This window comes from Malaclemys terrapin, chromosome 22, assembly GCF_027887155.1.
Source record: "Malaclemys terrapin pileata isolate rMalTer1 chromosome 22, rMalTer1.hap1, whole genome shotgun sequence".
NCBI classification, from domain to species: Eukaryota; Metazoa; Chordata; order Testudines; family Emydidae; genus Malaclemys; species Malaclemys terrapin.
The window spans coordinates 17,026,598-17,041,378 of record NC_071526.1 but is presented as its reverse complement, the minus strand read 5'-3'; the positions used below and the strand labels follow the sequence as shown (position 1 = coordinate 17,041,378).

The window sequence follows — 14,781 nt, the reverse complement described above, 5'->3', positions numbered from 1 at the left end:
ACAGCTAAACGGACACATTTTTCCTTTAGAACGGCTTATTGCACTAAAAGATAGCAAAAACAAGTTGTCAGTTTGTTTGTTTTTTAAAATAAACATGGTTACATTTCTAAAAATAAAAATTGATGTTGCCCATATGTTCTGTAATAATTAAATTAAAGCATTATTCTTATTATTCTAATAAATATAAAAGAAAAGGAAGCTAAACTTCAAAAACACACACATATATGAAATCACATTAAGGTGTGAGAGGCAGCAAGTAAAGACCTCAACTCTAAAGTTTCGTTTCTGGTGTTTACTACGTGTAACCCCATAAAACAAGGAACAACTGATCTTGCATGAAGCTCAAAATATATTTACGACTTGCCAGATAGAGAATTCGTTGAAATTTCTGGACAAGGTAAAACAGCAGCTTTAGTAAACTCACCAGGGAGCAAGAAGAGTTTGGATCACTACTGGTGCACAGACACCACTAGCTTTTTTAAAGGGAACTACTGGAGTTGAGGACTCCAAACCGTGAAGAAAGACACAAAGGCAGCAGTTGGCTAAATTATGTTCAGATTAATGGACTAATGTGTGCAAAACCCTTCCCCTAATTTTTTCTAGTTAGTGCTGTACATTGAAATGTACTTGGATATGTTCCCATTCAAATGCTGATGGCAATATTGAGAGAAAGCCTCCTCAATGCGTTGGGGTAAAGACAAAAAGGCTATTTTTTGCACACTTCCCCCCTCAACAATCATGGTGATTGTTCTATAGGTTGTTTGTGGTTTTTTTTTAAAACTACATCATTAACTTTTTTTTGCAAAGATAGTTGTGCTGCCGAGCAACTTGAGGTAAAGGCGTAAAAGGGTTAGACTACAAGAAATAAAAAAAATAACTGATGACGACGGCACTTCCTACAGAAGACCGCCCCAAAAAAGCAGTTGGCTGGTTTCATATTGCATAATAGTGCTGTGTTCCTCGATGAAGTAAACAATCCTCCACGTGTCAATTTAAGGATTAGCCCCTTGCCCCTGCACAGTGTCGGCTTCAGCGTGATCGGAGGCGCACCCCAAAAACTGACCCCACCGGAAACATACATTGTATGTGGCTTAATTTTTCAGTTCTTCCTTTCAGTGAGTATGCTCCGATTTTATTGATTTATTTAAGCGAAGTACATGGTGCGTAAGGTGTCTTGGTGAATCTGTACAGCCTTAGCAAGGGCCTGTGGGTCTCTCCCATTGCTTTGTCCTGAAACATGGCTTCCTTCAGCACTGCAAGACAAAGCGAGAAATATTAAAACTAGCAGAAACCCTTTCAATTTGAATTGCCATCATTTACCAGCACTGCATTATTTCAACACTCGAGAAGGGAATGTGACAATTTTTTAGAGCAGAGTATGGTGAGAGTTCCGGGGTTCTACTCAGCTTTCTCAGCAACTTCATGGCTTTTGGCAAGCCCCTTCACCTCTGTAGCTCAGCTAGCCCATCCATAAAATAGGTATACTACTTCTTACCCTGCCTGGTGCTTTTGAGGCTTAATGTTTGTAAAACACTTTGAAACCTTAAAATGAAAGGAATTAGACAAGTGCAAAGCATTATTACCACTCACCTCATTCACAGCAGTATTTCTGGTTTCAGGATTAGAACTTTAATGCACATGAGTCTTTTGGCCAGGGCCGGCTCTGGCTTTTTTGCCGCCCCAGGCAAAAAAGCCTTCCGCTGCCCGCCGCCCCCTGGCGGGGAGCACGGCAGGGGACGGCGGTGAGCCCGGCCGCAGCCCCGCTCTCCCCGGCCAGCCGGAGCGCCGGGAGGAGGGCGGCGAGCCCGGTCGCGGCCCCGCTCTCCCCGAGCGCCGCACCCCTCCAGGTGCCGCCCCAAGCACATGCTTGGTAGGCTGGTGCCTGGAGCTGGCCCTGCTTTTGGCCCATCTCCATGCAACGTTAATTAAACCAAAACTTTTTTTAAAAACTCTTAAACTTTAAATTCTTTATATAACAGAAAGCGAACACCACACTACACGCTTATGTATAGTGGTAGTAGTAAGGAAATGTGTTTGAAGACCAGTCCCACAGGTGATAAATTAAGCTACTGCTCAGTGTGTATCATCTACAGCAGTGGTTCCCAAGTGGAGACACTCCACCATCAGCAGATGGGGTTGTGGCAATCCTGAGTGTGCGGAGGATGCCATCTTTTGCACAACATGCCCTCACATGCATTGTACATGCGATGTCATGCTGCACGGAGGATGCTTTTTGCTCTACAAAAACAGCACCCGTCCATGCGTGATCTCACGCCATATGTGTGCAAGGTCACATTGTGCAGAGAATGCCATTTTGTAAAGCAAAATAGCGTCCTCCATGCAGCATGACCTTGCACAAATGGTGCGTGTGAGGCCACGCTGCATGGAAGATGCCTTTTTTAATCAGCATCCTCCAGGCTGTCTGGGATTGCAGGAAGCAGTACATGTGAAAATGAGGTCATGCAACGAAAATGTTTGGGAACTGCTGATCTAGTTAGATAGTCTAAAGCCTGACAATATGGAAAGGGTTTTGGATTGAGGGCTGAAAGGGGATATAAATATAAACACCTGTGTTTTCATTTACCTGTCATGTTCTTTGTCCACAAGATGGTATCGTGCTCTGAATGCTACCAGGTGAGCATAATACGCTGGTGCAGGTATAGAAACAGATCGTGTGCAACGCACATATGTGTGGCATAGCTGGTAAGTCAGCAGCTGAAGTTCATCTGCAGTAAAACAGTTATCATCCCACAAAACATGATAGTGTGAGGGACGGCTGGTACCCTATGGAGAAGGGAATATCAGTTCACTTGTCTGGCTCTCTCATATGTATCAAGTCAGACTTTAAGACCAGGAGGAATTATTATGATTATCCAGTCTAACCTCCTGCATAATACAAGCCAGAGAATTTCACCTAGCAATTCCTACATCTAGGCCATAACTTCTGGTTGAACAACAAGATCTCTTAAATACTTCAAGTGACAGAATGCATACCACATTAGGTAAATTGTTCCAATTGTTAGTTACTACCACTTAAAAATTTGCGCCTTATTTCTAGTTTGAATTTATCTAGCTTCAGCTCCGAGCCATTTGATCTTATTATGTTGCTGCTAAATTTATCAGCTCCTCCACCACTACCAGAAATCTCCTCCTCATGTAAAAAGCAACAGAGGGTCCTGTGGCACCTTTGAGACTAACAGAAGTACTGGGAGCATAAGCTTTCGTGGGTAAGAACCTCACTTCTTCAGATGCAAGACTTGCATCTGAAGAAGTGAGGTTCTTACCCACGAAAGCTTATGCTCCCAGTACTTCTGTTAGTCTCAAAGGTGCCACAGGACCCTCTGTTGCTTTTTACAGATTCAGACTAACACGGCTACCCCTCTGATACCTCCTCATGTAGGTACAGTACTTATAAACCATGATTAACTCAGCCTCCTACTTCCTTTGGGTAAACTAAATCCATCAGGCAGGGTCTGATGAAATTCATCCTAGGGTACTTAAGGTACTAGCAGAAGTAATCTTGGAAACCATTAACCATTATTTTTGAGAACTCATGGAGGATGGGTGAAATCCCGGAGGGTGGGAGAAGGGCAATCATAGTATACCTCTACCCCGATATAATGCTGTCCTCAGGAGCCAAAAAATCTTACTGCGTTATAGGTGAAACCGCGTTATATCGAACTTGCTTTGATCCGCCAGAGTGTGCAGCCCCGCCCACCCGGAGCGCTGCTTTACCACGTTATATCCAAATTTGTGTTATATTGGGTCGTGTTATATCGGGGTAGAAGTGTATCTATCTTTGTTTATAGCAATCAGTGATTCAAACCAAAAAAACCCAGAATATACTTGCTGCACTCCACCAAAATTCCCTGCAGTTTGGTCAAAGATTTCATAGAGAACAGAACTTAAAACTTTGAAGAGTTTAACTTTTTCCATTCTTCTGAACTCAATATTTTGATGCAATTTTCCTCAATAAGTTGGATCGCCATTGCACTGCTGGCAATACCACCAAACTGCAAATTCAGTTTCATTATCCTATAGTTTACCATCAGTCTAGACTTAAATCAACTAATTTTCAAGGCTGCTTTCAATCCTCAAATTGAATCAAGTTCTCAAACATAAACAATGTTCATTTCATTACAACTAAACAGATGTTTAACAGTGTTCTATTTTCCTAATTTATATGAGGAGGGTTCATTACTTCTCTTCAAATAAGCCGACCTCACATCAGAACAGATTATGAAAATAAAAGGTACCTAACAGCTCAGTTAAGTAAGTCATTGGTAGTGCTGGTCCCAGACACAGGTTTCACAGCTCTTAAGGAAACAGAACGAGAAGATGTTTGTCTAACACACAGGTGTGTGTGTGCGCATGCATATTTTCAAAAAAGGGAAAGAATACTTGCTGTAGCCATATGTATTAGTTTATAAAGGAAGGTATCTTACCTGTATTCCAGCATGGCTACAGAGGTAAAAATCAAACTCGTATGGGTGTGTAATATCTGTATCTACAGTTGTTCCAGCTGGAATGTTGCCACTTCTTCCAACCTACAGAGGGGTTTTGATGAAAGCAATATTAGCTAGTCAATTTTTTAGAAAATAAAGCAATAAAAAATTATGATGTACTTATGCCATCCAATCGTAACTTTAAAACACAACATTCTATTTAGAATATACTGCATTCAGTGAATGGAGCCCTCACCTTAACCCCTCCCTTTGGAATAAGCAAATATAATGACCTGTGATGTTTGCTTTGGACAAAGCACTCCCCTCTTCGCTCTAAAGTTAAGCATGGTACATCAACAGCACTTTCAGTTCCACCTGCCTTCAGAAGGGGGAAGTAGCTAAAGATTTAACTATGTATATTTTGGTTTGTGTACCCGCCCAGTCAGCATTAGATCACTCAAAAAACACGTAAACTTGACTGAAATAAAGTGCTTTGTGGTTTCACATTCTGTTGTATTTAACATTTTTGTAGAGCCTATATCAAATAGTATTTCAAGATATTTAATTTCTTCTAAATGTCACATTAACACCTGTAATTCTACAAGAACTGCCCACGGTCATCAGCTGAAGTTTTACAACTGAATTTAGAATAAAATAAAATAAGATCTTCAAAGACAAAATAAGTTGGGGATCAATTTTTTGCACCTGTCAATCTTGAGCATCTCCTCTGAATGTGAGGAATACATCAAGTGGATTTTGTACAGTTTGTACATTTATACAGTTAGCAACAATACTAGCACATTTTTTTCTTTATTAACCTTTTCACATACATAACTACACTGGAATTACCCTTTCAGTTCTGTCCGCACAGAACAATCGTGTGTGGTGTCGTTTCTGTACTACGATGTAGGTTATTCCTGGCTGGTAATCTTTCTCCAGACTGATGCAGGCCTCTCTAATTGCTAGCAGCTCATAATACAACACCTACAGTACAGAAACAATAGATTAATTTACTCTTACATTGTACTCTGCACATTGTGTCTAGTAAATAGCACTCTCTACTTAACACTTGGTTCATGTCTGTTATGCAATATTAGTAATTTGTAGCAAGTCTATACTCATCTATGGCTCTAAATGATCAGCTTCTCAACCAGGAAACACATTTTTCATCTATTTGATATATCATTACTTTCCTCAGCCCACAATCTGAGGAACTCCAAGCAGTTTCCACCTAATGGGATTCCCTAGTTGGGATTTCACACTTCCGTAAGAAGTGTAGCCAATACACTATGGTGCTACATCTTAACTCAGATGCAAGTGTGAAAAACGGAACTATAACATTTCTCAATTCAAATCTTGCCACGGTAAAAAATTCAAGTGCAACGAACCTGTCGAAACTGTCCTTCAGAAACCCCATCCCTGTAGAAGATGATACGTGTGGGTTTGAATCGCGTTGATTTGTAGAACTGGATGAGGAGTTCTCTTACCATGGAGGCCAAATCTTGGATAATCTCCTGCCGAGGCCTTTGAACTCTCACTGTGGCACAATACCTGCTTGGATGAGCATCCATACTACCTACAACCTATGGGGGAAAAAATGAGAATGTAAAAGATCCATGTGGAATTGATACAAGGTATTTTACCAGGGAAAAGGGAAGGGGTCTTAAATTTAAAGGTTTATTTTAAGAAGAGAATAAAGAATAATCAGATCATTTAAGCAAGTGGCACAGAACTTATTGTAAGATGTGGGTTTAGAAATCTTAAATCTCTTACAGGAAAGTGTTTGAAACTTGCCTTTCACCAGCCCTCCACAAAAACCCCTATTTTATATCTGCCTTGGAATTATTCTTCCTCTTTCGTTGGCAGTGAAATATTTCCTCTTCTACCCCCACTTTAGTAATTCAAGCAAAAACTCCTCCTGGTTCATTGCCTCTTCATTAGGAACTCTGAATATTCCCCCTTCCATTCTGGGAAATAGAGCAGATAATGTAGCAAAGAGCAACATGAGTACCCATGTGTCTAAAGATCTCACCTTACAGCCCGCTTGTCCTTCCCAGGCTGAAAAGGAGAAAATTATTGAAGATCTTCCTGCCAACACCAGTCTCTTAAGTCATCTTTGTTTAAATATAAACACAGCAGCATTTTGTTAGTTTAACTATTAGAGGTGCATGGTTTCTTTTGGAATTTAGAGCACTTACAATTCAGTTATGTTCTCTCAAAGAACTATTATTTAGTAGCACCACTGACGTAACGTCATCTTCACTAAGTATATTAGAACACTAAAAAGCATGAATCAGAAATTTTAAGCAGTACTTTTGTTTTCAAGAAGCTGTCTGATTTCTGTATGCACAGAATTGGAATATGCAGGGGAAAATGAAAGCCACATCAAAAGTCAATGAATTAATTTATGACGTTTCAGTCCTCTCATAAATGTAGCTGCATTTTCTATTCTCTCCTTTTCATAACATATGAAAACAACTAAGCCAATTTCATAGGACTTACAGCAGCAATGGAAGGCTTCTTTCCATCCCCAGCAGGCGGATGAGTGACATCTGCTCCCAAGAAGATCACTGGTTGTTGGAACACAGAAGGTCTTTAAAAAAAAAAAAAAAAAAAAGGCGATAAGTCAACCTAGCACCAACCATTCACCTACAGTTACACTTCTCAATCCTGAATTTTGTTTCTTAACTTGAGTGTGGGTAGGGAAGAAGACGACATTTCTATCAGACATTCAGAAGACCATGTTTAGCCAACGCAATCAGTGTCAGGCATATTGTTGCGAACTTTTCCTAAACACTCTAATAGTCATTCCAAAATACATCACTGTTTACTGCTAATACAATGCTATTACAGAAATTAGTTTAAAAACCATGACCCAGCATTAAAAATAATTCCCTACAAAGACATATCTACTACTCTGAAACTTATCAATCATGCTGATTAGGGTAGTACCTAGAGAACAATCAAGAATGGAGCTCCATTGTGCTAGGCACTGTACAATGTACACAGTACAATGGCAAAAAACGTAGCTAGAGTACACACACTGTTCTGGGTGATGTGGCATGAGTAACAAGGAGGTATGTTAAAGCTTGCAATCCATTCTCATGGACTAGATAATGGATTATGTGCTTCATTTGGCTACCGATACCTGGGCACAGAGCTTTCAGAAACAGTCTCCAGAGAGAACTTGCAAGAGGTTATTCTGGGCCACCACATTACCTTCTGCATACTCCACTTTTTCCCCAAGATTAAATCTGTTCCAGTGACACTTGGAGCTAAGGTGGCCAAATGCCCAGTCTCCAGGGTGGATACTAAGGTCTCTGCTCTCAATGGATTGTTTGTTCTAAGACAGTGGAAATGCATATAGACTAGACTAGTAGTACAATGACCCTGGCCAGTGAGCCATTATCAGGGGAAGCTTCTAATCAGTGAGATCTATTCGAACAAAGGCCTCATAAGCAAGGTAGTAGAAGGCTTGTCACTTGAAACATTTAAAATGGACTGGGACAAAGCATTTGAATATAGCATACAGAACCAGCATACAGAACCATCATACACTAGCAGGAGGATGATCTAGAGGACTTATGCAACAGCAGAGGTGAAAGACTCATCGTACATGATCTACCACTGTTAACAGCACACAGGACTGCAGAATTTGTCAGTTGGCTGAGCACCGTGATCTTCTCTGAAGAATGCTGTGGTATCCTACACTTCTACCCAGACCGCCTCTACAGATGGAATCTTAACTTAATACTTCCATTCAAAGACAATACCTCTAGAACGCCAGGATCTCCTCTCATTCATTTCTCCTCAAGTACTGGGTAGTGGCCCAACATCTCAAAGGGGGATTTGATTTGCAACCTTCTGATTCAGAGACTAAACAGCCTTTTTGACACCTACTGGGGAGAGCTTCAATATGACCCTAGTCTCCACTTACCAGATCAGGTAGGAAGTATCCTGGAGGTCACTGCTGAACCAGGATGTGCTGTGAGATGCAATTTTGCAATGCCAAGAGCAGCATCTTTGGTTCACAAATAACATACCATTTTGCACTTAGCCTTTCCAAAGGGTAATTTTGGATGTTAAATATCAAACTGAAAATAGACAAGAATAAATCCCAAAGTGGCCCTCATTAGAGATTCTTACCGTTGATGAGGTACAAGAATGTTGTTGATTCCTCCTAATTTAACATTAATCTTTAGGCACAGGTTTGAGAGAGTCTGAGGAGATGTTTTTATGACATTCTTGACTTGAACGCACTGCGTGGCCATCCCCAACAGCGTATCTCCCACACGTTTCACCTCCGCTGAGAAGCAAGCATTAATTTAAATTTTTTTAAATGTATTAAGATTTTTAAGCCTGTTTGAAATTCAGGCAGAGAACAGAACACAGCCAAAGCCACTATTAGTTAAATTTACATTCTGCCCTATCAACTTCCAATTCAAATGCATGCTTTGACCTGTCTCCCAATTCATTTTAGGCTATGATAAAGCATCTGGTTTCGGATGACTCAAGGACAATCATCTAGAATTTAGCCTCTTACAAGCTGAGGAGCAAGTACACCAGCTAGCACACTTGAGCCAAACCATATACCCTCCCCTTATGTTATTCCCTTACCATACACAGGTGTTTTCCCTGGCAGGATGACAATGATGAGCTGGAGTCCTGAATAGGTGTTTTTAAGGTGTCGGAACATCGGCTCCACGCTGTCTGCACCCTGTGCATATTTGCAAAAACATGGCTGGCCTTGGATGGGCATCCCTGCATCCTTCGAAATCTTGCGCAGCTGATCTGTAAAACCCCTAGTGAAACAGAATGGAGTTTACTGAACTTCAACAACAGCATCCACTGTACTCTGATTATAAGGACGGTGACAGTCTTAAAATACCATTATGAAAGGTTAGGGAGGGCAGACTTTATAGGGCTTTAGGACAAACGCACTAAGTAGCATGCCCCATTGTAGCAACACTTAACACAGTATCGATGTACACTTTCAGCTGCAAAGATGGCAGATTTTCCAAGCTCCAGCACAGAAGAAAAGAAGTAGTTTTGCGTTCCAAATCAAATGCCTACCCCAGCCTGAACACTAGGCTAGAATGGGCACTGGATATGTAGCAAGTGCCATCTTAGAATTTTGAAGCTGATGGGTTCACTGAAAGAATGGTACAATGCCTGAACTAAGACATGCCTTACTTCAGTATTTCTTCTCTGCATTGTCTCTGCGTTGCAAAGCAAGCTATGGCCCACATTTTGATCTCAACACCAGTGTGAAACTGTTTCCCTCGCATATCCCATACGCCATGGCTTGGGGTTGCCACTGTTCGATTCTACGGAGATAGAAGAAATACGCTGATATTCAACTGATTGGAACAGTGAGAGAAAAAACCCACCATTTTAGGAAAACACCCCTCGCAATCGCAAGGCTTGTGGCTCAAATTCTGAGCTGCTGCAATACTACAAGGGAACTGAGCTGTCCCAACGTTTTCAGTTTTACATGGAGAATCATCTGTCGTTTATCGTACAACAAGATACAAAAAAAAAAAAAAAAAAAAAAAAAGGAAAAACAACAAAATTCTCACCCGTCCTCCATACTGCAACATTGGAGCTGGAAGCACACGCCCCGTCACATGGGCCATCTCATCACGAACTTTAAACTGAAACTCTTGAACAAATGGATCCGCATCATAATTTGCACTTCTTACCTGGGGAAAGGAGAAATTTCCATGTTACAAAAACTCTTCAATTTTTAATCTGCATCTACAAATAAGACAACCAATAACAGAGCTGCATAAGTGTCCTCCTCTTCACTAACAGCAAAAACTAAGGATCATATAGAACTGTCCAACCTCATTTACCCAGCCATTGATTAACCAAAACTCTCATTCAAACCACTTGCCCCATGACACGAGATCTTACTCATATTCCCTTAAGTTACCCAAACACCAATTTATTCAATTTTTGCTGCTGCAAATATTTTGCATAAAAAGTGTATTGTATTAAAGAGTATCTAGCGTGCATGACAATGCTGCTTCAAAACAAATTTTAGGTAAATCTAGTTATCTTGCTAAAGTACAGAAGTACCAATTAATTATAAAATTAATCTCTATTCTGTATATTGCTTGCAGGTATAACACGGAATTTTAATACTATTTGAAAAAACTACCTAAAATTCAATTTTACTATTATATTACTAAGTCAGTGTGAAAATGGCCACTTGATGTTTAGACACTCCACAATATGCAATTCAGGGCATTCATCAAAGCAAATTTTTTGCTGCCCTCAGTGTGAAGGACAAACTAGTTTATGAAAACCCAACTGTTTTCAGTTCCCTTTGAATATTAGCACTCAAGAGAAGATCGTGAATTAGCCTTTTCAGCATCTTTCAGAAGAGCCTTATTCCTATCAAACAAATTCTCAGTTGTCAGCTCAAAAGCACCTTTTTCAAATAGAAGTTATCCTTTAATTTTTTGTGACGTTATTCAAATAAAACGAGATATTTCCAACAGTTCCAAGTCAGGAAAATGTTAACATGTTTTAGAAAGGCTGGCTTGGTCAGGCAGAAAGAGAAAAAACAGGACTGTCAAGTGATGCTATTTAGCATATATTGAGGACGAATATTGCCCATTGGTTAGAGTGCTTGCCTGGGACATGGGAAACAGTTTCAACTTCCTGTTTGCCACAGGCTTCCTGTAGAACCTTAGGCAAGTTACTTAGTCTCCATACATTAGCTCCCTCCATCTGTAAAATCGAGATATAAATAGTACTTCTCTACCTCACAGCAGTGTTCAGAGTATATCAAAAGATTAAAGATTGTGAGGTGTTCAGATAATATGGGAATGGGAGGGGGCAGATAAACACCGGAGGTAGGTATGTAATTTACATACATTAATTGTCAGAACATCCCTGTAAGGAAGTTAAGAACTCTGTTCATTTTTCAGCTTGTTGATAATGTCAAAAATGAAGGTCTCATTCCAGCAAAAACACCAACACATGCGTAACTGCAAGAACCTGAAGTTCCATTGACTCCAATGGGAGACCTCAGCTGCTTAATGTTAAGCACATGCTTCAGTGCTTTGCTGAATCAGGTACAAAGTAGCCAGTGTAAGGTCCATGATTAGAACACAGGAGTCCCTAACATTTCAGTCCTGGGCTCAGACCATACCTCTAATCCTTTAATTAGAGATCTCAAATTAAATAACTTTTATTAATAAAATCAAGGTGGGTTCCAAATGCTGGAGGGGAGGTACCAAACAGGTTCTGGTGGCCACGTGGTATGTGAAGATTATGGAACAGGGAGGTGAGCCTGAATGCTTGACCTAGATATTCTATTTAATGGGAGGGATCAGAGGAGTCATGGGAGCCTCCCTGTTCCATAATCTTCACATATCACGTGGCCACCAGAACCTGTTTGGTACCTGAGAATAAAGTAAGAGGCTTTCGTAGCAAAGGACAGAGATCAGGTCAGGTACAGAGAAATGTAATGGCCTTCACAAGTGCAAGGCAGTTTAGTGAAGATGAACATGCTCATCCTCTGATACAGAAGTTATGAACTAACCAATCTGCTAATTTCCTCTTGTCTATCTGGGGCAGATCTTGCTGTTGCTTTTATCATAGTTGATGTCTGATTGTCTGTTAGCTTCTTGATACATCGCTGGCCTGCCACAATGTTACATACCTTTAAAAAAAAAAAAAAAAATTGGTAGATACAATTGCAGACTTTACAGATGCAGCACTCCTAATATTACACAGGGAATTATGCAGTGACTACATGCAAATCTTCTATATACATGTAGCTGATACTTAAATCTATTTTTCATAGTGACTTGATTGGTATCCATACTAATAAAAGGAAAAGATTGTCTGGTTTAAAGTTTCTCTCTATCTGTAGTAAAACCAAAGCAGTAACAAAAAAAGAATAACAACATATATAAATATGCTAAGCTGCTTATATTGCATGAGAAATAAATTAACATTCTGCAAAAATATGCTACTGGACTAAAACACCAATTTAACAGAATCATTACTTCTAGAGGCAGGTAGGTATGTTTCTGCTCCTGTCCCACTTGTAGACAAGGAAGATGAGGATATTTCAGCTGGAGGTTATACTTCTCTCTGAAGTACTGTGCTACTGTTCTCTCAACTGTCTGGCCGTTTTCTAACTGTAAAGGGAAGCTGGAAAGACAGCACAAGAATTTTAGTCAAAATAGCATTGAAAGTTTAACAACCAGAATTCTCCAAAATGATATTAATAAACTCTCAGTCCATCCCTCCAAGTATTTGATGTTAGGGCAAGCTGCTACACATTCTCCACTCTGACAAATGTCTGCTTACGTTTGATGACTGGCAGGTCTCCTTGTTACATTACAAACACGGTATTTCCGTCTCATTGTTCCACAGTGAGTCACTTCAACCTTCAGACCTGTATGAAAGCAACAAGAAAAAACAATGTCATGCAACATATACATGTTAAGTGTTTGCATAAGTTTCTTATAACAGTACACACAACAGTCAAGAACTCTGAGTGTTAAATAGATACAATGATCTTATGGAACAGTGTTAGAAACTCATGTTCTGCATTTAATGCATTATTTGATTTCTGACTTTCATTTAAGAGGTAGTTATTTTAAAATATTTCTAATAGTGGAGAATCATGAGTTTCTTTTAAAAATAAATCCTAGCTACAACACATGCAATTCAAAGTAATTTATAATTCCAGGTGAAGCGGTTACACTAATTTTAAGATAAGTGAGACTAGCCTGATGGAGACTGAAGTCTGGATTCAAAAATATAGTTTTCTGTTCAGGTTCTCAAAGGGCAGCAATGCCCTTTTTGCCCATGGTGACCAATTCCAATGCACCCTAGGACTGAGGAACCATATCTGTACCAAGGGGATAAGTAAGATAGTTTAAAAATTACTTTCCTAGGTGATTTCCCCCACTTGTATCCATTAGCTTTAATCAGTATTTTAACTAACTTGCTTTATTTTCATTGCAACATCAAGATTTCTAAATTCTAGAGATTTGTCATTAGTTTTCTGTACAATCTTGAGTAGCTGAAGTTAAGATCTAGTCCATGCTCTAAGCATGAGCAGAACCCTGATTCTATATGCTTTCCTCCTTCTTTTGCACCATAGCTATCGGAGTTGATTGCACAGTTAGCACGAATTAATCCATGTTATTCCATGGTATCCAGCTGGTAAATTCACAGAAATCCCATTGGAATTCTAGTAAGTATATGGTAATCCAAGTTAACTCTACTCTATTAATTCCTCATAACAATACAAAGTGGATATTTACATAAAAATGATACCGTGATGGCAGTGTCATAGGATAGGCACTCTCTCTGCCTTCAGGGACATGAGAAATGGATGAGGCAGCAATATGGTCTAATAAACAAGATATTGGACTAGGATTCAAGAGACCTGGGTTCTATTCACAGAGGTCTACTCGGTCACTGGAAAAGTCTCTTCACCTCTCACACTGTTTCCCCTCGGACCTTCTGTTGTCTATTTAGATTGAAAGCTCTTCAGGGCAGGGACTGTCTTGCTATATATATGCACAGTGCTTAGCACAATAGTGCTCTGATCTTAGTTGGGGCCCTTAAGTACTACTATAATACAAATAAATATTAACAACCAAGGTTAATTTACCTTGCAGTGTTTTCTTACAGTGGCTATTTCTATTACAATGACTGAGATGTGTTGGTGAAGTAGAGTGACAGCTGCTCACTGTACAGTTAGACATGCTGCATTCTGACTGATTTAAAAACAGAAAGATTTGTGTTTGAGCCAGTTACAAAATAATTTATCCATTAAAGGTACGGTTTTTAAAAGAATTTCTTGATTTTACAAACACAGGGGGCTGACTGGCTGTACCTTACCTTTTTAAACTGATTGGTTGTTAAATGGCATGTACTCTTGCAGCAAGTGACAGAAAAAGATTTCAGGAAGGACTTTGTTCAAACCCTCCTAACAAGGTCTTACCCCTGCTGCAAATTACTCTATACATTGGAGTGCAAAGAAGCATGAAAGCAGACACCAAAGTAGTGTATGTAATGAAACTACCCAAACTTCCACCAACTAAATCAATTCTTCAAGATGGAATCTGTCCCCCCGCCTAAGGTTGGCAAATACCACAGAGCTATCCCTGTTATATCACAATTGATATAAAGTCATATTAATAAAATATTGGCAGACAATCAATGACTCCAGCTTTGAAAACCAATATATTTGCTTTGCCTCAGCATTTAAATAGCAGCAGGAGTGTGTGTACTACTGACATTATCTCCTAAACAAGAGTAAGCCATCCAGCAATGTGATTGCTTTGGTACATTCATT

The 14,781-nt window shown here is 39.8% G+C and overlaps 1 protein-coding gene across 2 annotated transcripts in view; it reads right to left on the bottom strand.

Moving 5' to 3' along the window:
• Window positions 1–213: 213 nt before the first annotated feature.
• The window catches only part of AGO3 (argonaute RISC catalytic component 3), a 51,329-nt gene continuing 36,761 nt past the window's right edge, over window positions 214–14,781 (bottom strand). The window contains exons 7-20 of one of the 2 annotated variants that reach the window (XM_054012076.1): window positions 14,095–14,196; window positions 12,777–12,864; window positions 12,470–12,617; window positions 12,001–12,120; window positions 10,025–10,147; window positions 9,639–9,772; window positions 9,063–9,247; window positions 8,592–8,751; window positions 6,948–7,038; window positions 5,834–6,028; window positions 5,295–5,429; window positions 4,446–4,547; window positions 2,585–2,784; window positions 214–1,253 (exon numbers count right to left, since the gene is read on the bottom strand). In XM_054012076.1, the coding sequence (XP_053868051.1) occupies window positions 1,145–1,253; window positions 2,585–2,784; window positions 4,446–4,547; window positions 5,295–5,429; window positions 5,834–6,028; window positions 6,948–7,038; window positions 8,592–8,751; window positions 9,063–9,247; window positions 9,639–9,772; window positions 10,025–10,147; window positions 12,001–12,120; window positions 12,470–12,617; window positions 12,777–12,864; window positions 14,095–14,196 (1,892 nt within the window). In that variant the 3' untranslated portion in view covers window positions 214–1,144. The remainder of the gene's footprint in view (window positions 1,254–2,584; window positions 2,785–4,445; window positions 4,548–5,294; window positions 5,430–5,833; window positions 6,029–6,947; window positions 7,039–8,591; window positions 8,752–9,062; window positions 9,248–9,638; window positions 9,773–10,024; window positions 10,148–12,000; window positions 12,121–12,469; window positions 12,618–12,776; window positions 12,865–14,094; window positions 14,197–14,781) is intronic. The other variant, XM_054012077.1, reaches the window with a different exon arrangement.